The sequence below is a fragment of the Argentina anserina genome, chromosome 6 (assembly GCF_933775445.1).
Source record: "Argentina anserina chromosome 6, drPotAnse1.1, whole genome shotgun sequence".
NCBI classification, from domain to species: Eukaryota; Viridiplantae; Streptophyta; class Magnoliopsida; order Rosales; family Rosaceae; genus Argentina; species Argentina anserina.
In genome coordinates, this window is record NC_065877.1 from 4,338,208 (window position 1) to 4,362,250 (window position 24,043).

At 40.0% G+C, this 24,043-nt stretch overlaps 3 protein-coding genes across 3 annotated transcripts; all 3 read left to right on the forward strand.

Annotated features, from left to right (window-relative positions):
* The first annotated feature begins 4,150 nt into the window (after window positions 1-4,150).
* Window positions 4,151-5,364, forward strand: LOC126799403 (protein LURP-one-related 8-like). The gene is made up of 2 exons (XM_050526603.1): window positions 4,151-4,502; window positions 4,627-5,364. Exons 1-2 carry the CDS (start codon window positions 4,233-4,235, stop codon window positions 4,975-4,977), a joined length of 621 nt encoding a protein of 206 aa, XP_050382560.1. The 5' UTR covers window positions 4,151-4,232; the 3' UTR covers window positions 4,978-5,364.
* Window positions 5,365-13,527: 8,163 nt separating this feature from the next.
* LOC126797568 (2,3-bisphosphoglycerate-independent phosphoglycerate mutase) lies at window positions 13,528-17,426 on the forward strand. Its single transcript, XM_050524218.1, has 10 exons — window positions 13,528-13,688; window positions 13,759-13,943; window positions 14,043-14,170; window positions 14,269-14,419; window positions 14,531-14,734; window positions 15,288-15,712; window positions 16,215-16,407; window positions 16,498-16,593; window positions 16,778-16,933; window positions 17,074-17,426. Exons 2-10 carry the CDS (start codon window positions 13,782-13,784, stop codon window positions 17,236-17,238), a joined length of 1,680 nt encoding a protein of 559 aa, XP_050380175.1. The 5' UTR covers window positions 13,528-13,688; window positions 13,759-13,781; the 3' UTR covers window positions 17,239-17,426.
* An 803-nt stretch (window positions 17,427-18,229) lies between these two features.
* On the forward strand, window positions 18,230-20,299 carry LOC126798233 (cell division control protein 2 homolog C). The gene is made up of 4 exons (XM_050525128.1): window positions 18,230-18,916; window positions 19,118-19,187; window positions 19,315-19,453; window positions 20,044-20,299. Exons 1-4 carry the CDS (start codon window positions 18,301-18,303, stop codon window positions 20,134-20,136), a joined length of 918 nt encoding a protein of 305 aa, XP_050381085.1. The 5' UTR covers window positions 18,230-18,300; the 3' UTR covers window positions 20,137-20,299.
* The last annotated feature ends 3,744 nt before the right edge of the window (window positions 20,300-24,043 follow it).

The following is a 24,043-nucleotide window of genomic DNA, read 5'->3' on the forward strand; positions in this document are numbered from 1 at the left end:
AATGGATTAAAGCCATATCCATAGCTCATTGCAGGGTGAGACATGTAAGTCGGGGTATTGGAGCTAGAGGAAGCACTTTGTGGGGTATGAGGAGATTGTTGAAGTTGTAATGGGGAGAAACCAGGTGGGACAACTGGAGTAGTTGGACTGCTTTGTTGAGGAGAGAAAGTTGGAGTAGATGAATATGGAGATTGAGCAATCATTGCAGTCAAAGGAGATGACAGAAGGGGGGACATTTCTCCTAGAACATCCATTTCAGCAGCCTTAAGCAAAGACTTAAGTTGAGCCATGTCACAGGTTTCTTTAGACCTAATCACAGTCTTTATAGCAGCATACTCATTTGGTAAACCAGCTAGAACCACCACCACAATATCATCATCATCAACAATAACTCCTACTGTCTCCAAGGCATCTCTGGCATCCTTAATTCTATCAAGAAAGGTTTCAATTGAATCATTTCCTTTCTTAATACTCATCATATTAGCCTTAAGTTGAATGACATTCTGCCTATTAGAGGCTGCAAATTTGTTCTTCAGATTAGACCACATTTCTGCAACTGAACGTGATCCAACAACACATCTCACTGCCTTAGGTCCTAGGGTTTGACCTATCATATTAACAAGATTCTGATCTTGTGCCTTCCAAGCATCATAATCTGGATTGATGATTAGAGTGTCATCAGGACCACGAATGAACTGTTCAGGACATGGAATGGATCCATCCACAAATCCATACAGATGTAAGCTCTTTAGGAATGATTCAAGTCTAAAGAGCCATGAAGGATAGTTCGTTTCATCAAGACAAATATTAGGAAGGAAGATGGGAGTGTGTGATGTATTCATGACTAAAGTTGAGACTACGCTAGGGAAGAGCAACGAAAGAAAGGATTCGACAGAAGAGTAACGAAGAATTTGACGGAAAAGTAACGAAATCGAGGCTAGGGATTATGATTATCACACACTACAACACTAAGATAGATGCAAATTACTGATCCTTAAGCAAGAAGCAGCAAATCTCAATCAACTCATGAAATTGAATCAAGTATTTCAAGAACAGATCAATTATGCAACAAGATCTTCAAATTTAGAGAAATCTACAGTGAGATTTAGCAGAAAAAGAAGAAGCTAGGGTTTGAGAAGGTGAACATATCTGAGTATTATGACAAATTGAACTAAGTCGAGTGATGAGATATGGAAACCAAAGCTTCGCTGAGCTTGTGAAGCGTGATCGGAGCCGTCGCCGGAAAATCTCACCGGATCACAACCTGGGCTCTTGATACCATGAAAGCTTAACAGCTTGAGAGAAAAAGAGGTTTTGATATATTGATTCTGTTGTAATTGTTACAGAGGAGCAATAATACAAAAGCTTTTATAGCTAGCTGTTGATCACACAACAACCAACACGTGGAGCTGCTGACCCTATCTATGACTAACACACTTAATAGAACTAAGACAGAATTAAGGCTAATTAATACATGGTTAACAGACATCAGGTCCAACTAGCTTCCAATATTTCTGGAAGAAGAACGATGACATGCCATTAGGTCCGAGAGCTTTAGATGGATGCATTTGAAAGAGCGTCTTGCGAATATCTTCATCAAAATACGGAGCTAATAATTCATGATTCATACTCGTGGTTACTCTTGTAGAGACAGTACTGACTACTGAGTATCGAATCCATAGCAATAGAATTACAACCTTATGTAGAGAAAATGTCATTCACCTAAACTTCGTAACAACCTCTTCAATTTGTTTGGAGTCGTTCACCTAAACGCCATCACTATTGTGCAAACCTTTAATTGCATTTCTCTGTCGTCTATTAGAAGCCCGACGATGAAAGTATCCAGTGTTTCTATCTCCTGCTTTCAACCACAAAGCTCTAGAACGTTGAATCCAAAATGTTTCCTCTTGAGTAAGTAATTCTTGAAACCTAGTATTAAAGTTTTGCTTCTCCAAATTGAGAGCTGGATATGGGGAACTAAGTAGTTTATCAAATATAGACCATATAGCCTTCATCTCCGCTTGCCTTGCCTTCATCTCCAATATAGACTATATCACAATATGTATGAATGTATTGGTGCACTTAGTTTTGTACTTCAGTTAAATCACGGTGGACGATGTTCCAAATAAGCTCTTTGTATAAGTACAACTAGTCTTGTACCCGTGCGATGAACGTGTTTTGATTGCACGGGTTTACAAAATTTTAATTTACTTGTATTTTTTAAAGACAATATTTAAATATAATTTTATTTCCTACAAATGATATCTTAATTAAATACATTAATGAAATATTTATATTTTTACATAATTATATTTTTATCTATGTGTGAAGATAAAATTTCAGATGAATAAATTTGACAATTCACAATTTAGTGAAATTTTTAGATACTCATTTTATAACAGTAAATATAAAGTTATACTCGATTGTATAATATATATATATATATATATATCTTATTATAAAAGATTGACACGTAACTAAATACAGACCGCTCTTATCAAACTCTCCATTTGTTTTTAGTCTTAATTTCTTCATGTATATCTTCCCATCATTAATCTAGACTGGGACTAGACTAGTATGAGGAGCTCAGCAGCCCCAAACGGCCAAATAACAGTTAACATGGAGGAAAAAACAGAAGCATCTGGAAGCATTAGATTTTGATTTCTCTTTCAAATATAACTCGGGACCATCGATGGTTTAGAATGAGAGATATAGATTCGGAGCTACTGTAGATACATACAAACCTAGCAATGACATTTTCAAATTGTCTATTGAATCTTGGATTTTTTTTTTTCAATATTATCTTCTCCTTTACAATATTGTAATTTGCAAACAAGTAATTTCATTGGCAGAAGAAGTCAGAAGTCTTCCATTTCTATAATCCCTCCGCCGAGTCTCCCAAACCGCCCAGACCAATGGCATCGCTATCATCTAATTAAACTGATTACCTCCATCATTAAGAGGGAATTAAACTTTTAAACTTAATCAAAGATGACAACTTACAAATGAACAAGCTAGTGTTGGAAAATATCTTAATGAAAATTATGGCTCAATGTGACACCTATCTCTCTTCTGCACCACGAATCCGTCCTTAACCACCAACAATCTTTTATTAACTTATGGTGTGTTCTCTTGTACAGTCGAGATTAATTAGAATAAACTTCCTGGAATAGTCCCAAGTAACCTTTGAAAGGGTAGTATTAGATTTTCAGTAGTGAAAGTTGATTTCTATTTGTCTTTAGGCCATGATGTAAAGTAAACCACAATATAGACATATATCAGTTTTTATTCACTGTAATTAATGAAATTTGGAGTAAAGAGGCAAGTGGATGAGAAAGTTATGTTCACCACCAATGTCTCTTATATTTTGATTCTATTTTATGTAAAGCATTTAGTTTCTTAAAAGAAAAAATGATGTAAATTAAACGAAAACATAAGAGGACACATATGTTATCAAATTTACATAGAAATTAGAGAACTTGACATGATTTGATCGTTACAAACACAAAATATTAGAATCATTGAGACAGTTCATTTAAAAGAAGAATATCATAAAATTGTAAAAAAAACAAAAAATAAAAACAATTCATGTAAACTGAATTTAAAACTAAAAATAACGCTTGTAAATCATCAAATACACTCGTGGATCAAAGTTTCTTGATAACTTGCCTCACGCATTGTTAGCATCATTTCGGCCCCTGAAACTCATACCCTCATTAGACGGTCATTAATTAATGGAAATATTTTGCATTGGATTAGAAGTAAAGATTAGGTCTGAGAAATATATATTCGATCCTTATCATATTAGCATCAGACGGTGGACAAGCCAACCTATCATGTTAATCTTCCACTTTCCGTCCAATTTCTTAATCATCTTACGTGTATGACGTCACACAATGGAGGGCGCGCACTGATCGCCGGTATGACTTTCCATCTCGATTAGTTTTAATTATCATTACGATGCTCTCTTTGGTGCCCCATCGATCTCGCTTCCAAGTTCTTCAACGCTTGTTTTACACTCTCATTCATTCTGGACCACGCAAAACCCTGACCCTGACCCTGACCCGAACCCACTTAAATTACCCTTATATCAACTCCGACTCCCATCTCCTCCATATATATATACTCAACCCTACCTCCCTGTAACTTATTCCATCAACACCTTCAGAGAAAAAAAACACCTTCATCACTTCTAGCAGTCTATAACGTTTTCAAAGCTTCAGAGTATTGTGATGACAAAGGTATACCCAAACGGAGCAGCAGCGGCCACCGCCAATGTCGCAGCCTACGAGGCTGAGCAGAAGCGGAGAGCTTCGGGGTCGGAAGAGGCCACGGTGCTGACGGTGTGGAAGAAGTCGTTGCTGTTGAACTGCAACGGGTTTACGGTGTTTGACACCAAGGGGAATCTCGTCTTCAGGGTCGACAACTACTTGTCAGGCCGTAAAGGCGAGATCGTTCTCATGGACGCCCACGGCAAGTGCCTCCTCACCATCCGCCGCAAGGTATACATATGTTCAATCTCTTGTCACATATCTACCGTGCATGTAATATTTTAGACGGTCTAATAACATAACATGTCTTGTCGATTGTTACTAATGAGTGCTTTATCGTGTTGTGTTTTATCAGAGGCTGAGCTTTGGGGATAACTGGATGATTTACGACGGAGAGACGTCGGGGACTCCGCGGTTCTGCGTGAGGAAGAACGTGAATATGCTAAACAACAAGTACCTGGCGCAGGTGAATAGCAAGACCTCGGTGTTGTACCAGGTAGAAGGGTCGTACGCGCAGAGGTGCTGCACCGTATACGACGGAAAGAGGACGAAAGTGGCGGAGATCAAGAGGAAGGAGGCGGCTGTGGGGGGAGTGGCGATGGGAGTCGACGTGTTCCGCCTAGTCGTACAGCCCGATCTTGAAACGTCGGTGGCCATGGCGTTTGTTATCCTCCTTGACCAGATGTATGGTTCATCTAGGCGTTAGATTTTAGATCCCTCAACCACCATTTTCCCCTTGGTGGATTCACATCCTTCCTCTTCTTAATTCGTATCTATTATCTTGTTGTGTGTCCTCAGTCTTCCCCACATTAGCTTCTGTGTTTTTTCTTTTTTCTTTCTTTTTTTTTTTTTCTATAAAAGTTCGGAAAAAATCAATGAAGCTGCTTGGTTTTTTCCTTTTATATAAAAAGCCAGGCTTGAAGTGGGGATGTATATATATTTATGTCCAATTGAGAAAGAACAACATTTTCTCTCGTACAATATCATATCTTAGGTGTAGAATTTAAGTGAGTCTTGGTGTTCATTGTAAGTTTTTCAGTTCAACAAACTCTTTCGTTGAACTTTGGTATATAATGGAAACTTCGTACTGGTATTTGTTAGTCTTTTATTATAATGGATAGTTCATGGGGTTGTTGAATCTTCGATTCAAAACTATCGATCATGGGATCTATGATCAAAGATCGTTGGAGATTTAGTTCAACAATACCCAGAAAAAAAAAAGGCCGATCCAAACGAGGTGAGTAAGGTAATAAAATAATAGTTCCCCGTTTCAAAAGGAATATATAGATCTGGGCAAAGGAAATGTTAAACATACAACTATTACCATCATAACCAAGGAAGATATCATCTACCTCTGGCTGGCTAATTGTGTGCAATAGGAATGTATATTCAGTACTGCAAAGGTTAATTAACTGCATAAACAATTCAAACTCTAAGAGACCAACAATGTCTATGGAAGAACAATACCTAACACTACAGCTAAAATATATCTGTCAACAAAGAAATATTCAGTACGTGTGGTTGGAGACTTGGAGCTAGCGAGGCATTAATCGAGCAAAAGATATGGCATTAGCAATAAAGAGGTTCATATTGTATTGACAACATGGCTCTCCCGGCCCCCTAGCTAGTATTCCCCTGCTCCCGCTGTATGTACCACCTTGGCACCACCGCAACTTCGATCATATTTCTATAACTCGTTCTATAGCGATAGTATGAAAAAATCATTATGGCTCGAGATAAATAAATTAAAATTGGCGTGATATTGATCTACAAGTAAAGTTCATTCCTCAAATTGTTCTGTCTAGGACTCTAGGCCTTGGTGGAAAGACCGAAGTTGGAGGAGGGAGTTTATGTTGGGTGTTCTGGATGTTGGTTCCATGTAGTGAGAGAGCTTTATCGTAGTAAGCAATGAGAGCTGATCATATATTCATATATGAGCATTTATCTTAGTCTAGTTCATGGCTGCGGCCAAATGATCGATATTGATAGTAAGGTATAGGTGGTTGAAAGCTGCTCTATCTCCATGAGGCCTTCTATCAGTGTTTTTTTTTTTTTGAAATGGGCTATCATCCGCCCTCATGTCGTATTTTTAATAAAACTGCATAATACAAGAGAGGGGGGGGGGGGGCATTGAGCCTAAACCTCATGCGGTAAGAACATCCCAAAATATCAGACGTTACTATATAACTCATACATTCTAGCAAGCACCATTTAGCAGAGTGTGTATCATTAACACAATCAATTACTTTACAAATTTGGCTACACAACGGAAAAACAATGCTCATATGGAGCCATAAATTTCTAATTCTATTAGCTTTCCTACCATGTTGCCACTGGAACATACCGGTGACACTAAGTTACATCCTACCACTAGGAGGCTGCGACTATTTGACAAAACAAAAAACTCGCCGCCTAAATAGAACAACCATGACACAACGAGTGCACAACCCAAGACGATGCCTACTTCCACTTATTAAGACAAGTAAACACTTAACATCTAGAAAAATAAAATAATATAATGCAAAACCATAAATGCCCTATGTGGGCTTATTTTCTTGACCCAAGCCCGGCCCATAAGGGAGGCCCAAGCCCAACCTAAGGCAAAGGAGAAAAGAGAAGGGACCACCGACGACCATGTCACGACCACCGGACCTCCGGGCAGCCAGACCGCCACCGGCCACACTTTGCCATCGAGGCTATGTCGGAGAAAGACCACACCACCCCACCAAGGAAACCATAACCATCTCTCGAACCTTGATGGGACATAACCCACCCATATCCAAAGACTCAACCTCACCAGATCGGAGATCCCCACCCTTGGAGTTTGCTTGATCGCTCCGTCGCCCTCCAAGCCGTGAAAGTCCTGTCGCCATGCACTACAGCAACTACGGTGTCTTCTTCTCCTCCCCTCCCGCACAACCTCCGCCGCAAACTCCCCAATCGATAAAGCCAATTGAGGAGCATGACAACAACAACAACCAGTCCCGTCTGACAACGACGAGATAGCTCGCCGCCGGACAGGGAGAAAGACACGATTTGTTTTTTTTCTCCTAGCGGCAGACAAGGAAGTAGGGTTTTCTCTTCATTCTTCATGGCCTTCTATCAGTTCTATGGTAAACGACGGGAACTGAGTTTTCAGCTTTGGAATGATTGCGATTTGCGTCTGTGTCGTGGATCTACACGTAATAGTGCTGTAGAAAAATAGTGATGGGCTTTATAGTTTGGGCCCTGACTGGTAATTAAGTTAATTTGCTGTCTGAAGATACCGCTGAAAGTGCAGTACTGATCGTCTATTTTGGTTAGCTAAGATGATTCACAAATCACAATCAAGGTGGTGTAATTGACGACGAAACCAGTTCAGGACCATAAGGAACTGGTCAATCAGTCATCGAACATCACCAGTTAAGTTGATAGTTGAACTCGAAATAAAAAAATTTACGACAAGCTAGCTAAACATGGATGCTTCACAAGATAAAAAAATCTACGACAAGCTAATTAAACATGTGTGCTTCAGTGCTTCACATATGACGTACCTTAAGTCCTCACCATCTCCAAACGTTTGAAGTGTGTCTCTCACTGTAGTATGACGAAGATGGGAAAAGCAATAGATGGAAGTACGTGGTGATGATACACTGATTACTCGTGGTTGTTTCAATGCTTATTTGCTTCGTTCGTAATTGATCATTATGCATGTTTTCATATTGATTCATAGCTTTGTACAATCTTATTAGCTGTTGCAGCATTCAGTTTGACAATTGAATCGAAGTTGCGCTAATGCTGAAGAAAGTGTAGAAGACAGGCACTGTGTGATTCACTTGATCTTTTATGTATAGGTAGAAGATTGCATTGCCAGCTTCAGAGCCTCGAACAGTTGCAACCGCCAACCAAGTCCAAAGCTAACTATAGCACTGTACACCTGCCCAAAATTTTCCTCTCCCGGCCAGCTCCTTTGCTTTGCGGGAATACTTTTGTCCTCAAAATGGCTTTGATTATTAACTTTCAGTAGAGAACGGAAGTGCATCATTATGTACATATTATTACAGTTTGTGATTGATCTTTCTGTGGAGTTCGGAATGAGACCATTATCTGAGTGTTCTAAAAGTCGGCCATCTAGCCGATAGGTGGTGGGAGACATTTGAGAGGCACGTATATTTCAGCGCGTTGCTTGTATGATGAGCTACACTATGCATGTTATTGTTGAGTCTTATCGTGGTTTGTAAGTCCGCCTCAAGAGTGATAGTTATGCTTATGGCATGCCATGCTATATAGCTCCATGGTAGTGGAGGTACCAACTAGATGATTTTTCGCATAGTCATTTTTTGAAGGAATGAAAGATGAACTATAGTTAAGATGCACATCATGGACCGGGAACATAGAGGCATGAGATGATAGAGATATTAGTGGAAACTAATGAATGTTCAGGGAGAAAATAATTCGCATTAATTTATTAAACAATGTCTAGTAGTTGCATGACTTGAATCTCATCTCTTATTTATTTTGGTTACAAGTCAAGCTCTATTGCAACATATGCACGCATGCTCTTCACTAGTGAGTGACTCATTATACTAAAATGAAATTCAAAACCGAGAGAACGACGTCAACATTATAAAAGTACAATTTTTCCAATTAGGTGACTCAATCAAGTTATTGAATTGAAGCACTAGAGCATGAAGATGGCAACACAAGGGTCAAATATGTAGAAAACTAAGGTTCTTGTGATTTCATCAAACATTAATAAAAAAATAATTCGCTCGTACGTGCATAGTTTTTGGCCTTTTCAATTACCGTTGCATGAATAATGTTAATATATTTCGCGATAAGCTATTGTGGTAAAACTCATAAACATGTTGAATGATCCGACAATACACGGTAGAGTTAAAATGAAGTTTTTTTTTGACACCCTCCGAAGCCAGAATTTGGCACCTTCGGATTGGCAACAGAGGTTTTCCCACAGGCTTTTGACCATGAGACTACTCCTCCGCCAGGGCTCCGTCTGACTGAAGGGGCATTGCAACCCTCCCCTGGCCACCTTTGTGGATATAGTAACATCATTGTTTTCCCCCAGCGTTCGAACTCCTGACCTGTTTGTCAGGCCATGAGATACCCGATGTAGGGGCCCCACTGATTCCACTATACCACTTACTAGTGGTTGAGCCAAAATGAAGTTGACCAAATTGGATAGGAAAAATTTGTGCAACACAAACTCGTTAGAACTTGGTACTCCGGTAACATTTTAACCATTTTTGGAACGCAATTTTCCTGGCTTCAATATCTCCTATGAAATATCCAAATCTTCTATTAATATTATTAGATAAAGCAAGAATGAGAGTTAATATGTTGATTTTTAAAATTTTTGAACTACCCAAATTATCAAGGGTTTTATTAAACTCTACAATTTATCTAACTTTGGCTTGAAAGATAGGCTTCTTATAAAAAGGTCGTATTTGATACATATATTTATAAAAAAAATCAAGAAAGATTTTAAAATTAGAAAAAAATCAATTTCTTATAGCGTTGCCCATCGATTTCATTCAATTTACAAACTGCCACTAGACCTAAAACTAATAACATGGTATGGGTTTTTGACGTTCTCCGATCTCACCATCCTCAATCTTCACCTACTCAGTCTTGAACTCTTCTCCAATAGAAACAGCATCATCATCCTCCTCCGCGGCGGCGGCAACAACGCTTTTTGATCTCCTTTAAGTAGATTTATAAGATCTCCGAGCCGGTAGAGCTACCAGCGGCGATGAAGACGTCTTGCTTGAGGAGGCGTTCCTAGGAGTTAGTGTCATCGGCATACAAGGTCTCGATGATCCTCTACGTTGCGGTCGAAAGTCCTTTTCACCTCAAGCTCTCAATTGAAGTGTTACCTCTCGGTTTGGGGTTTCTCACCGTTAACCGAATCTATGCATCGAGTTTTCTTATTCGTCGGGGCTGATTCAATCTAGATCTATTAAAGGCATCAACGACGCAATCTGGAGGTGGTGATGACAGAGAATATCTGAGGTGGCAGTGACAACGATAATGATGGCGGCGGTGACGACGACGCTTAGGAGAGGAAAAAATGACGACGACGTCTACTGCTACTACTGATGCAGCTCGCCGGAGAAAGCGTAGATCGTCTCTAGATCTTGACAAGTTCCCAAATCAATTTTCTGGGTGTACTGAGCAATTTCTTGGGTGGTCATAAATTATTTTGTTGTGTTTTTACTAAAACATTGTTTTGTTTTTCATTTCTCCAACTTCAGATTTGTGGGATTTTCCATTTGTGAAAGGTATGACTATTTTAATAAAGCTATTTCAGTTACAATGTCACCCACAAATAGCAGTCACAGTGATGGTCACAATAGGAGTCACACCACCTATCAAACTAGCCGTCACACTACTTGTCAGTTGTCACATAACAATGTTTGTGTGACAGGTAGTGTGACATGCAAATAACTAGTGTGATATGTAGTGTGGTTGGGGGTATGATATCACATTAATGTCGATATTTAAATCGTATGAGTTGATTTGAAAAATTCAAGATCACATAACAATAAACAAAAGCTCGTTATTTCTAGTAATTCTTCTTCTTTTTCTTTTTGGCACAACAATCACATAAAACAGTGTGACAACGGGTGTGACAGGGAGTGTGACAGTTAGTGTGATATGCAATGTGATTGCGGTTGTAACAGAGTATGACCAGTAGTGTGATAGCGAATGTGATAGGTAGTGTGAGAGATAATGTGACAGATGGTTTGACAACAGGTGTGACCGGTAGTATGACAGAGAGTGTGATATGTAGTGTGATATCGGATGTGATAGCGGGTGTGACATGTAGTTTAACATCGGGTATGACATGCCGAGAGAAAATGTCTAAATATGCAAAATGATGTTAAGATTCAAAGAAGATTGATATGAGTATGTTCAAAATAAAGAGAATAACTATAATTAGGGAATCTGGAGCTCTGATTTCGTCGGAATAGCTTGGAGCACCACCATGGACGGTGAAATCCCTGGTGAGGGTTGTTGTGCCTTATATGGTGGTCGGTTTGGAATGAAAATAGTATAAAATGAAAGGTAGGAGGGATATATTTCCAACGGTACTAACCACGCTCAAATCCATCGTCAAACGACAAAGTTATGATCAGAATTAGAAAAAGAATGAAAAAGAAGATGAAAAAGAAGATGAAAAAGATGTTGGAAAAAAGGTTAATAAACATTTAAAACCAAATTTTAATTGATTAATTAAATTAAGTTAAACTTATAATTAATCAAAGATGAACATATATTTGAGTTCTTCATAATGAGGGCTACAAGATCATATGTTTGTTTGTGTAATTTGGTTTGTGGGTGAATAAGAAATTGTCACTCAAAGATGGTTATTTAGAATGAGGGAAAAATGTTTGTCCCACATTGGAAAAAAGAAGTGTTGAAAAGACTTTATATAGAATCCATTGTATATGGATTTTAAAGTGTGTAAGCCCCCTTATACCCTCTCGCGCACGCGCAGAGGAGGTGCAAATCTCAGGTCACAAGGGAAACTCGTGTATGCTCGTGCGACATGCGGACACGAATGCAACATCGAATTGAGGGACTGTTCAAATTCTTCTTTTGTAACAACTATGTTATTGTGTAACTAATTGTAAATCTTCACTATATAAATAGCCACCATCATTTCTTTATAAATCATCCATTCGAAACACAATCTGCTCTTTCACTCTCAAAGTTCTTAGCTGTTTTCTGGTGATAATGAGGGCTACAAGATCATATGTTTGTTTGTGTAATTTGGTTTGTGGGTGAATAAGAAATTGTCACTCAAAGATGACTATTTAGAATGAGGGAAAAATGTTTGTCCCACATTGGAAAAGAGAAGTGTTGAAAATACTTTATATAGAATCCATTGTGTATGGATTTTAAAGTGTGTAAGCCCCCTTGTACCCTCTCGCGCACGCGCAGGGGGGGTGCAAATCTCAGGTCACAAGGGAAACTCGTGTATGCCCATGCGACATGCGAACACGAATGCAACACCGAATTGAGAGACTGTTCAAATTCTTCTTTTGTAACAACTATGTTATTGTGTAACTAATTGCAAATCTTAACTGTATAAATAGCCATCATCCTTTCTTTGTAAATCATCCATTCGAAACACAATCTGCTCTCCCACTCTCAAAATTCTTAGTTGTTCTCTGGTGATAGAAAAAGGTATATTTCGAGTTCGTTGAAGGTTCTAGTTAGTAGTGCAACTTCCTAGAATTGTTTAGTCGTTATATCTTGAGAGACAAGCGCCGAACATCCTTGCACCGGTAGAGGAGGCGTAAATGTCTTAAGGACAGTGTGGTATCACACACGTCTCGACTAGTTCTTCAATCACCAAGCGTTCGGTATTTTGGTCGAGTTTCTTTTTCGTGTTCTTCGTTATTAGAGTTACATGCTTAGTTTCTGTTTTATAATTATTTATAATTCAGTTTATTAAATTATGTATGCAATATATCACTATAATTTCTAACAGAAGAATAGTTGGAGAAATGGTAAAACAGTCTGGAAAATATTTAAAAAGTGATTTTTTAATTTTGTTTAAAATTTGTTAACTAGTTTTTAATTTTAAATCAATTGCAATGATTATTTTATAATTGTTAAATAAGTGGTGAACTTTTTATAATTTATGATGAGAATTAGTATTATTTTATAATTTATCTTTGAAAAATATAATTATAATTTAGAAAATATAAAAGTGAAAAGAAAAAATAGAAAGAGATAAAACGAAAAACATAACTACTTAGGTCCTAATGTTGTATCAGTTTTATTTTTATTTTTTATCCTTACAATTGCTAATTGAAAAAGAAAGAACTAAATAAAATACACGTGTCTCACGAGACTGGTTCCCACAAAAGGAAACAGCATATCAATGGAATATTCGTCTTGTGGCTGCCACGTTATTCAAACTAACTTTCTCTCCAAACTTCCACTGAAAACGCAGATTGCCAAACCGGTAGGTACAGACGCCGTCTAGGGCCTCTTGCCCTTTGTAATATTTACTAATATACTTTTTTAGTTGAACCCATCACGTGCATCACCAAAGCCGCTGTTTTTGACGTCACGTGTCCCGCGTGTCCTCCTCACCCGTCCATTTCCTTTCTCCTCGATATCCACGGCGGCGATCTCGAAGCTTCACTGTTACACATACACCATCACACACGATATCAGAAAGAAATATTAGGAAAAAGAACTTCTTTATCCCCACGCCTGGGCACCAAAAATGGTAGCGAATCACAACAAAACCAACGGCCCAGATTCGCCGGTTTCTAATCCTCTGGGTTTTAGCGTTTTTATTTATAAATATTGGTGCAGAGTGTTAGAGAAAAGATCTCGACGCTTTTTCTTCCGCACATCACTGTTCGCTCTGCTTCCTCCATTGTTGCGATTCGCGAGGTTCGCACTCTCTTGTTTGTTTGTTTTGTTATTGAAACATTGCTATCTTATATATTTCATTTTTGTTTAGGTCTCAAGAAAAAAGAGAGAAAAATGGGGAGCGCAGGAGGGTCATGGAAACTGGCGGATCACCCGAAGATTCCGAAGGGGAAGGTGATCGCTCTGATCGTCTTGGACGGCTGGGGCGAGGCCGATGCCGATCAGTATAACTGTATCCACGTCGCCGAGACTCCCACCATGGATTCACTCAAGAATGTATGCTTTGCTAACATAAGATCGGATCTGATTACGATCGGATAGTATTGGATTTCGGATTTGTATTGAGCGTGTTCGTTTATTGATTTGATTTTATAGGGTAGGCCGGACACGTGGAGATTAGTGAGAGCTCACGGAACTGCTGTGGGGCTTCCGACGGAGGATGATATGGGCAACAGTGAGGTTGGCCACAACGCTCTTGGTGCTGGACGTATTTTCGCCCAGGGGTGAGCTTTAATTGCTCTGTTTTCGGGTCTGTTGTTGTTACTAGCTATGCGATTTGGGTTGGAAGTTGATAGATTTGTTTGGTGTTGAATGTATATAGTGCAAAGCTTGTGGACCAAGCTCTTGAATCGGGAAAGATTTACCAAGGAGAAGGGTTTAAGTACATTAAGGAAGTGTTTGAGACTGGAACTTTGCATCTCATTGGGTTGTTGAGTGATGGTGGAGTTCATTCTCGGCTCGATCAAGTTCAGGTGGGGTATTTGAGCTCAGTGCTGCTGTTTTTTTTTCTTTGCCAATTGTTTTGATTGATTATTCGAGTGTTGAATTTGGTTCTGAAGTTTGGTGTTCTTTTGTTGATGCAGTTGTTGCTTAAAGGAGTTGCTGAGCATGGTGCTAAAAGTATCCGTCTTCATGTTCTTACTGATGGACGTGATGTTCTGGATGGTTCAAGTGTGAAATTTGCTGAAACACTTGAAGAGGACCTTGCAAAGTTACGTGAGAAAGGTGTGGATGCACAGATTGCATCCGGTGGAGGTCGCATGTACGTCACCATGGATCGTTATGAGGTATTGGATAGAAGGCAACTATTAACGATCACAATCCTCATTATGTCTACAATTGAATTACTGCTGTTTTCTAGCTTGTCTCCCATGATCATCACTAGTCCACTGAACTGTCTATCTATCCACTGAACCTGTTTTCAGTCCATGTGATGAATAATATGGATATGGAATCAATTTGTAAATCATATATGGACCTATTTTGATTGCAATCTCCTTTTGAATGGAATGTTAATGAACTTTTCTGGTCTCTAATTGAGTATATTTCATCTCACAATGTGATTATATGCAACTAAAGTCTCAAAAATATAGTTGCCATCTTTGTTTTCTAGTTTGGTCCCACATTTGTAGTAAAACCTGAACTAGGATTTTAGGTTATCTTTTCGTATTGGCTACCCTTCCCACATCATATGGATTATTAACGGTTTAGTTGACCCTATGGATGAATGAGTATTATATATATATATATATATGTACTTGAACTGGTTGTGAAGTTGATCTTATGTATTTAACTTTGCAATCAAGAATGTTTATATGATTGATGTGTTGTCTTATACAGAATGACTGGTCAGTTGTAAAGCGTGGATGGGATGCCCAAGTTCTTGGTGAAGCCCCCTACAAATTTAAGAGTGCTGTTGAAGCTATCAAGACATTGAGAGCAGAACCCAAGGCCAATGACCAGTATTTACCTCCTTTTGTTATTGTTGACGACAGTGGAAAGCCTGTGGGCCCAATAGTAGATGGTGATGCTGTTGTTACATTCAACTTCCGAGCAGATCGTATGGTTATGGCTGCCAAGGCATTTGAATATGCTGACTTTGATAAATTCGACAGAGTTCGAGTTCCCAAAATCCGTTATGCTGGTATGCTTCAGTATGATGGTGAGCTGAAGCTTCCAAACCGTTACCTTGTTGAGCCTCCGGAGATTGATAGAACATCTGGGGAATATCTTACTTATAATGGTGTCCGCACTTTTGCCTGCAGGTGAGTTTAAGTACTCAGTTGGTTAATTTTGCTACTTTCTGCAAAGCATAGTAGGATTTTTCTCTTCCTCCAATGTAAATATATGTTTTGTCATCTGTACTGCAGCTGTGATTTTGGTTTTGGTTAAGGGACAGTCACATTGGAATTTAGAGAGTTCGACAATCAATTTTGTCATTCTCTGTGTTTGTTAAATTTGTTTTGTTCTTCTTGAAACTTATTTTTATGATCTATAAAAATTTTAGTTTTGGTAAACTAAATCTTCACAACTTTGCTCTTATAAGAACTCTTCATTCGTCTTTAAATTTCAGGCTTCCTACTCATTTGATCCATTTCTTTTCTCTTGTTTCCTGTATGCACAGTGAGACTGTAAAATTAGGCTTCCTACTCATTTGACCCATTTTTTACGTTCTCTTGTTTTCTGTATGCACAATTAGACTGTAAAGTTAGGCCTCCTACTCATTTGATCCATTTATTTACTTTCTCTTGTTTCTTGTATGCACAGTGAGACTGTTAAGTTTGGCCATGTTACTTTTTTCTGGAACGGAAATCGCTCTGGATACTTTAACCCTCAAATGGAGGAATATGTGGAAATTCCAAGTGATAGTGGAATCTCCTTTAATGTCCAGCCAAAGATGAAGGCATTAGAGATTGCTGAAAAGGCTAGGGATGCTATTCTGAGCAAGAAGTTTGAACAGGTAATAAAAAGTTGCCTTCTAATTTGTCAGTATCTTGGTCAGATTTTTTTCATCCAGAAAGCATATATAATTACATTCTGTTATATTTAGGTTCGTGTCAACCTACCAAATGGGGACATGGTCGGGCATACTGGTGACATTGAAGCCACAGTTGTTGCCTGCAAGGCTGCTGATGAAGCTGTGAAGGTATGATAGCTATACCTTGTCAAAATGTTCTCTGTAGTTGGTTTTGAAGAAATGAAGGGAATTTTAAATATGGATATATGAACATATGATGGTTTTGTATCTCATTGTGTCTATCAAACCAATTCTATCTCGTTGTGAGAGATTTGGCATATTTTCTTACTGTGGTACTCTTTTCTGGTTTCAGATGATCCTTGATGCGATAGAGCAAGTGGGTGGAATTTATGTTGTTACAGCTGATCATGGTAACGCCGAGGATATGGTGAAGAGAAATAAGAAGGGGGAACCTGCTCTTGACAAGAGTGGCAACATCCAAATCCTTACCTCTCACACTCTCCAACCGGTAAGTTATTCAATGTTTAGGAAATGAAAGTTTTGGCCTTTAGCTTCAGCAAGTATCTGTATAGACACTGGATCTTCGGCCATCAAGATGACTGTCCACTGCCGCAGGTTTAATATATGATTTTGTTTTTCTTTGTTAAGGTTCCAATTGCCATTGGAGGCCCCGGACTGTCATCTGGCATTCGGTTCCGCAAGGATCTTCCAAGTGGTGGTCTAGCCAACGTTGCTGCAACTATGATGAATCTGCATGGATTTGAGGCCCCTGCTGACTATGAGCCAACCCTCATTGAAGTTGTCGATAACTAGGAAACACAAGGCAACATAGGGAAACAATGTCTGAATCTAGTATATCCTAAATTTTGGTGTTAGGTTACGATGCCATTCAAACAGGCTTCAACTACAGTTACTTTTGTTAAATAAGTTGAAAAACTATGTTTGCTCGCATCTACTGTGAGGGTACTGGTATTTGGAGAATGATAGAACAATTGAGATGAGTATGAATTTTTGCTATTTTCTGCTTTCCAATTAGCATTTCTTCCCCCTGAAAATGAATATCCCATTGTCACTGATGTCTTTATCAGACTAGGCAAAGCTTCAACTTTTTCCCTTCCTTGAGAAGCTCTTTCTCTTCAAATTTAGAACGTCTTTTTCTTCTTTAAGTATATTGTTATGATTGCTTCAAAGTTCAAACTGCTTACAATAATTTCAATTCCTTAATCGGCTTCAAAGACTGGGTAGATCTTGAGTTTATTTAAAAAAAAAAAAACTTGTATCCTAAATTGAAACTTGTTGTCCGCCCACAAACCTACCCAGGTCCTCAATTATAATTTTTATTTTATATTTTTGTCAATTTATCCTGAGTATGAATATAAATGAAAGGTAGTTCTATAATTACTAAATATTTCACATATCGATATTTTTATAAATTTGAGTCATCCAAACTTCAATTTTACGGTCGGTGATACACTTTTTTTACTTAGACCGCAACCTTAATAAATGCAATGGCTCTCAAGACCAATGGCCACCCCCCTCGCCGAACACACCACTATCTCCGTCGACCGATTCCATTACAAATCGGAAAGATATTAGAAAAGAAAAAAAAAGGTAACAAATTGAAGCTAGGGTTCATGTATAAGCAGTGATTTCAAGGGGGGAAACCGGGAAACTGGGGAGTCAGTAGTTTCAAATTTGTGATCTCTTCCGTTAGCGCGCGACACGTGCCCCTCCCTCATTCCGTTCCGTTAGACCCCAGCCCGACTCTCCCCTTCCCCCTTTATAAATTCAAAAATAAACAATCACACTCCCTCGCCCAAAACGGTTAGATCGAACCAGCGTCACTCCCAAATTCAAACCACTAGGGTTTCCGAAATGGAGAAATACGATAAGCTAGAGAAGGTCGGCGAAGGCACCTACGGCAAAGTCTACAAGGCCAAAGACAAAGCCACCGGCCAACTCGTCGCCCTCAAAAAGACGCGCCTCGAGATGGACGAAGAGGGCGTGCCGCCCACCGCCCTCCGCGAAGTCTCCCTCCTCCAAATGCTCTCCCAATCCCTCTACGTCGTCCGCCTCCTCTGCGTCGAACACGTGGACAACAAGAAGGACGGCAAGCCCGTCCTCTACCTCGTCTTCGAGTACCTCGACACCGATCTCAAGAAGTTCATCGACACCTTCCGCAAGGGCCCCAATCCGAGGCCCCTGGCGCCGGCGATGGTCCAGAGCTTTCTGTTCCAGCTCTGTAAAGGCGTGGCGCACTGCCACTCCCACGGCGTGCTCCACCGCGATTTGAAGCCGCAGAATCTGCTGCTGGATAAGGAGAGAGGGATCTTGAAGATTGCCGATCTTGGATTGGGCCGGGCCTTCACGGTTCCGCTCAAGAGCTATACGCATGAGATTGTGACGCTTTGGTATAGAGCGCCTGAGGTTCTGCTCGGCTCTACTCATTACTCTACTGGTGTTGATATGTGGTCCGTCGGATGCATTTTCGGTCAGTTATCTCTCATTCTCTTACTTGATTTCGTGTCGATTTTAACTGTTTGCGATTTAGTAATTAGTTAGTTAGAGTGCTGGCAGTTAGTGGTACATGAATATGTGGATGAAATGCTCTATTTGATTGATTTTGTGTGAAATCGAGTTTATTTGTTTGCGATTAGTTGCGGTATTGATCGTGATAGGATTGAATTTGCAGCTGAAATGGTGAGGAGGCAGGCGCTGTTCCCTGGAGATTCTGAGTTCCAGCAGTTGCTCAACATCTTCAGGTGTTTGTTTTGTGTTGTCCCCACTCGATTTGGGGTTTTGATTCTTTTTTGTTCTTCATTTTTATTTCGGCAATTTGAACTGAGGAAAGGCTAAGTGTGTTTGATTGGAACCGTTACTATGGTGTAGGCTGTTAGGAACGCCGACTGAGAAGCAGTGGGCTGGTGTCACTAGTCTGCGGGACTGGCATGTTTATCCTGTGTGGGAGCCTCAGAACTTGGCTCGTGCTGTTCCTGCATTAGGGCCTGATGGAGTGGACCTTCTTTCTGTAAGTTTTCTAGAAGCTGCTCTGAGAATTAACCACCTGTGTCACTTGCTTGAGTGTGTTACTGTTTTGTTAGAATCTGATACGTAGGCATCTAGGTAATTAGTCTTGATAAAGATCCAAGTAATTTAATATGAATGGCTCTTGTTAGAAAGGAGACATGATAGTCCATTCAAACTCTTGTAAGCTTTTGTGGAGTCATCTGCCTTGCCTGCTTCTCAGAGTATATATCTTGTTTGTTTGGTCATTAAATAAGTATCTAGTAGTTCCATTCGAAAATTTTGGAGTTTTTGGATAGCTATGTGGTGATCAGGCTTTTATTGATGATTCTATTTTGTAAAATTAAAGCTATGACATTATAATACACTATGCAAGTCCAAACCGGCAAAAGTATCAGGATTGACCCCGGACACAGCACTTTGCAGACTAACAAAGCCTTGGCCGGACTCAGCACTTTGCAGATTAACATAGTCCTGGTTCTGGAAACCAGAACCTTCATCGTTGTGTTGATGAATTGTGTATTCTGCTTGGAATTTTATATGAGATGACTTCTCTGCTTGCCTCAAATAATGTCTTGCATTTGTAATTTGCAGAGAATGCTTAAATATGATCCAGCTGAGAGAATTTCTGCCAAAGAAGCCATGGACCATCCTTACTTTGACAACCTCGACAAGTCTCAGTTCTGAGAGTTTTCTACTAGAAGGGATATGACATTTGCTAAATGTTGCCTTCCCTTTGATGACTTTGACAGCCTTTGATCAACTGTCTGTTTGGTGAAGACAGCTGTCATCATCTTGGTGATTTGAATACCCTGTGATCTATGATGATGTTCGACTTTGATTGCATAATTATATTCTGTAAGCAAATTTTATGTTTGAATGTCTATTATGGTTATTATTCATATTTTGGTCAAGGATTTGTCAAAACTTGGTGTTTGCTCTGCTCATGTTCATGTTCATGTTCATTTCATGACTTCATGCAAGCGAGACCAACAGGTGCCCATGTCAAGGCTCTAGACATAAACATATAGACACATCCAAGACCTGGATTTTCCTTTTCCTAAATCTACTAGGATAAATCTTCTCATGGTCGAAATTAAGCACAATACCCTCTTTACTAATGGGTCCAAAAGGGTAACCGAGTCCCAAGCGGATAACTTAACCTTTAATATTACTTTAACATTAGGATTCCCATTATATAGTTTAGGCTTTATGTTTCGCATTCTTCAATTTTTACATTAGGGTTTGTTCTGATTCTTTTTACAGCAATGAAGCTGATGCTATTGGAACTACCCACTCATATACTCATCGAAATCCTTTTGAAACTGCCCAGTGAATCAGTCTGTTGCGCATAAGGTGTGTGTCGAAGGCCTTGTTGAAGACTGTTGATGACATCTCTTTCGTTGCACTGCACACCCGATTTCTGATCGCCACCAACGCTGTTGTTCTAAGTACCCCAGCTTATGTCTTTGGCTACATCGATTCCCTTTGTGTTAGCAGACTTGCAACCAGTGAAATTCGATGGCAGTGCCCTGAGAACAATAGGATCATAATAAACAATTGATGTCTCCACATAACCTATCTACTTTCATAGAAGAATAACTTATACGATAGGGTTTGTTTTCTGCAACTTGTTTTGCTTAAGAAGTGCAGATAATTATGGACCCGGACGTTGCTTCCTAATTGATCCTCTCAGGGGAGAAGTTCTTTGTACTCTGCGGGGTGGTATCACTGCTGGTACGGTATGGGATTCGATAATATAACCAACACCATCAAGATTGTCCGATTTTATAGAGAAACAACATTCACCAAGATGATAGCTAGTGTTCTTGAACTGGGAAAAAGCTCATGGCGAGAGATACCCTCAACTCCTACTGCATATTTTCCGGTAAAATTTGTTGTCCAGGTTTCCCAACGAGTGTATATGCACACGGAGACATGCATTGGTTGGTAATTGGGGATGACTCTGCATGTCGTATTATTTCTTTTGATTTCAAGAAGGAAGAATTCTGTTTGATTCCTTCTCCCAAACTAGAAAGCCAGTCACCACGCACGATGTTGCATTTCCACTTGCTTACACTGAGAGGATCTCTGGCCGTGGTGGATATATACTTCATTATCGAAAGGTATGGCTACAAAAATTGAGATACGGATGTTGAAGGATTATGCTGATCAGAAACAGTGGACGCGCGGTTACAGCTTGAATATTGACATGTTTGATTTTCGAAAGGAGTTAGGACTGTTGGGACGGTCTGGATTATTTTTTTCCTTTGGTTATTTGTGGTGCATGGGAGCATGGCATATTTTTCAAACATTTTCGAGAAACCACAGCATTCTTTTTGGACCTAAGAAGTGATTCAGGGAATATTGTAAGATGTGGGAGTGGCAGTTTGATATGCTTAAAAGACTGAGAAAGTTTGGATGAAACTGATCAAGGTGGAAGAAGTCTCAAAAGTTATGTTAATTTGATTGAAGAAGCAAAGCGCCCTACGTTACCCGTTACATACAAGAGACGGGCTTTAAGTTAATGCGTGTACAGGCTACGGATATCTGAAAGTAGTGATAGCACAGGAGCTTTAGCATAAACTTTAGGTTCGTTCCTGCATTGATGTATGCTATGCATTTCATATCAAACAGTTGTCAATGATTATTATTTTCTGATCTCACTCACAAAATAATAACAGCCGCAAGATTTGAGATGCACAACATGCATCAATGTATACTGGAATTTTCCCTAATATTCTCCTCCTAATATTGCCGCGATAATTATTTGTACTGTATGATGTGATTTTAATTATATTTTCATTTCGGTCATATTGATAATTGATTGGCTTGAATCTTATTCTATCCAAACCTTTACACCAGTTTGCCATATGTTTTTATCTGTACTTCAGCCAGGCATATTCCTTTCCTAGTCCAACAGGGTCACCAAGTCCCAAAAGAATTTCTCGAACTTCCTCTTCCTTTGGCCTTGAGGTTACCTATTGCGATGAGAAAAGAAAGAAGGTTGTGTTAGTCTGTTATATATGAGGGTGTTATAGATGAACCCAACAAAATTCTCTCTCAAATTCATATACTTCAACTCTATCATAGTGTGCCCATATATACAATATTCAAGTCCCAAAGTGAGAACTAAACAATTCTAAGTGTTAGCATGAGTCAAATATTAGCACCGGATCTCACCAACCAAGCCGTAGTAATTGACAAATTATCTTTGGTTTCATACTTGTTAATTGGTAGCCTAGAATCCTATAAATACCATGTAATTATTCATATCGAATATAAGTGATTGTAGCTTATTCTACTTGGTATCAGAGCAAACAAAAAAGGCTCTGTTTTTCTGGGTTTTTTCTTTTTTTCCGGCAGACTTTTTTCTTTGGAGCTCCTGCTGCTCCTTTCTTCCCTGCCGGCCGCCCTCACTTCCGTCGAGCTCACACGTGCTATCCCACCAGACATCTGCTGGTCACTTCGCACGTATCCCGACGTTTTTCTCTTGTACTCTCACCGAGCCTACGTCGACGCCTCTCTTTACCCCGGCGCTGCTCTCTACCCCCCCCCCCGGGGCTGCTCTCTATCTCTACCTTGGTAGCATCACTTCCGTCCACACGCCATCTCGGAGCCGACGCCATCTCGGAGCCGACGAACCTCGCTGTCACCGCCATCTCGGAGCCGACGCCATCTCCAGTCCGACGATCCTCGTCCGGCTCACCCGTTCCAGCCCACTCCTCCATCTCCGACGACGACCGGTGGACCGCTCCACGTTCTTCCCTCCGCCCCATCAAGTCACCGCCAGCCGGTATCACGCTCCGGCGTCGAGTTTTTTTTCCCGATCGAAGCATCTCCAAAATCTGCAGTCGATCCGACCCGGCCTGCAGTCAATCCGGCCCGACCCGCATACGATCCGACCCGACCGCAGACGACCCGACCCGACCGCAGACGACCCGACCCGAACGCAGACGACCCGACCCGACCCGCAGACGACCCGGCCCGGCCCAGATTCAATCCGACCCACTCCAGCCCAGAATTGATACCTCTTTATTGGCAGTGTAGGTGCACCGCCAGTGCACGTGCACCCAAGACAGATTCTTATCAGTTTTTTGGTGTTTCCGCTGTATAATTCCTGATTCTTTTTTTTATCTCCATTTCCTTTTTCAATGGGTTCTGGAGACGAATGTGATGTTCCGAAATTTGAGGTATCGGTTAAGAGTTCTGACAGTGGGTCCTTTGGGGGAACTAAACTCAATGGGACCAATTATCGCAAATGGAAGCGACTTATGACGGCTCATCTTCGAGGCATGCACAAGATGGGGCATGTAACCGGAATAACTAAAGCTCCCAGTGCAGATGATATTATTGCCTACACTAAGTGGGACGACGATGATGGTCTTGTGATGTCCGTCTTGTGGAAGGCTATGAACGAAGAGATAATTGATTTAGTGGAGGCATGTGACACTGCGCAGGCAATATGGCTGACACTTGAAGGTTTATATACTAATGACTCTGATTTCATACAGGTTCATGAGTTAATGTGCACCGCTTTGGCGATGCAACAAGATGGGCAACCTGTGGCGCAATATTTCACCAAACTAAGAAA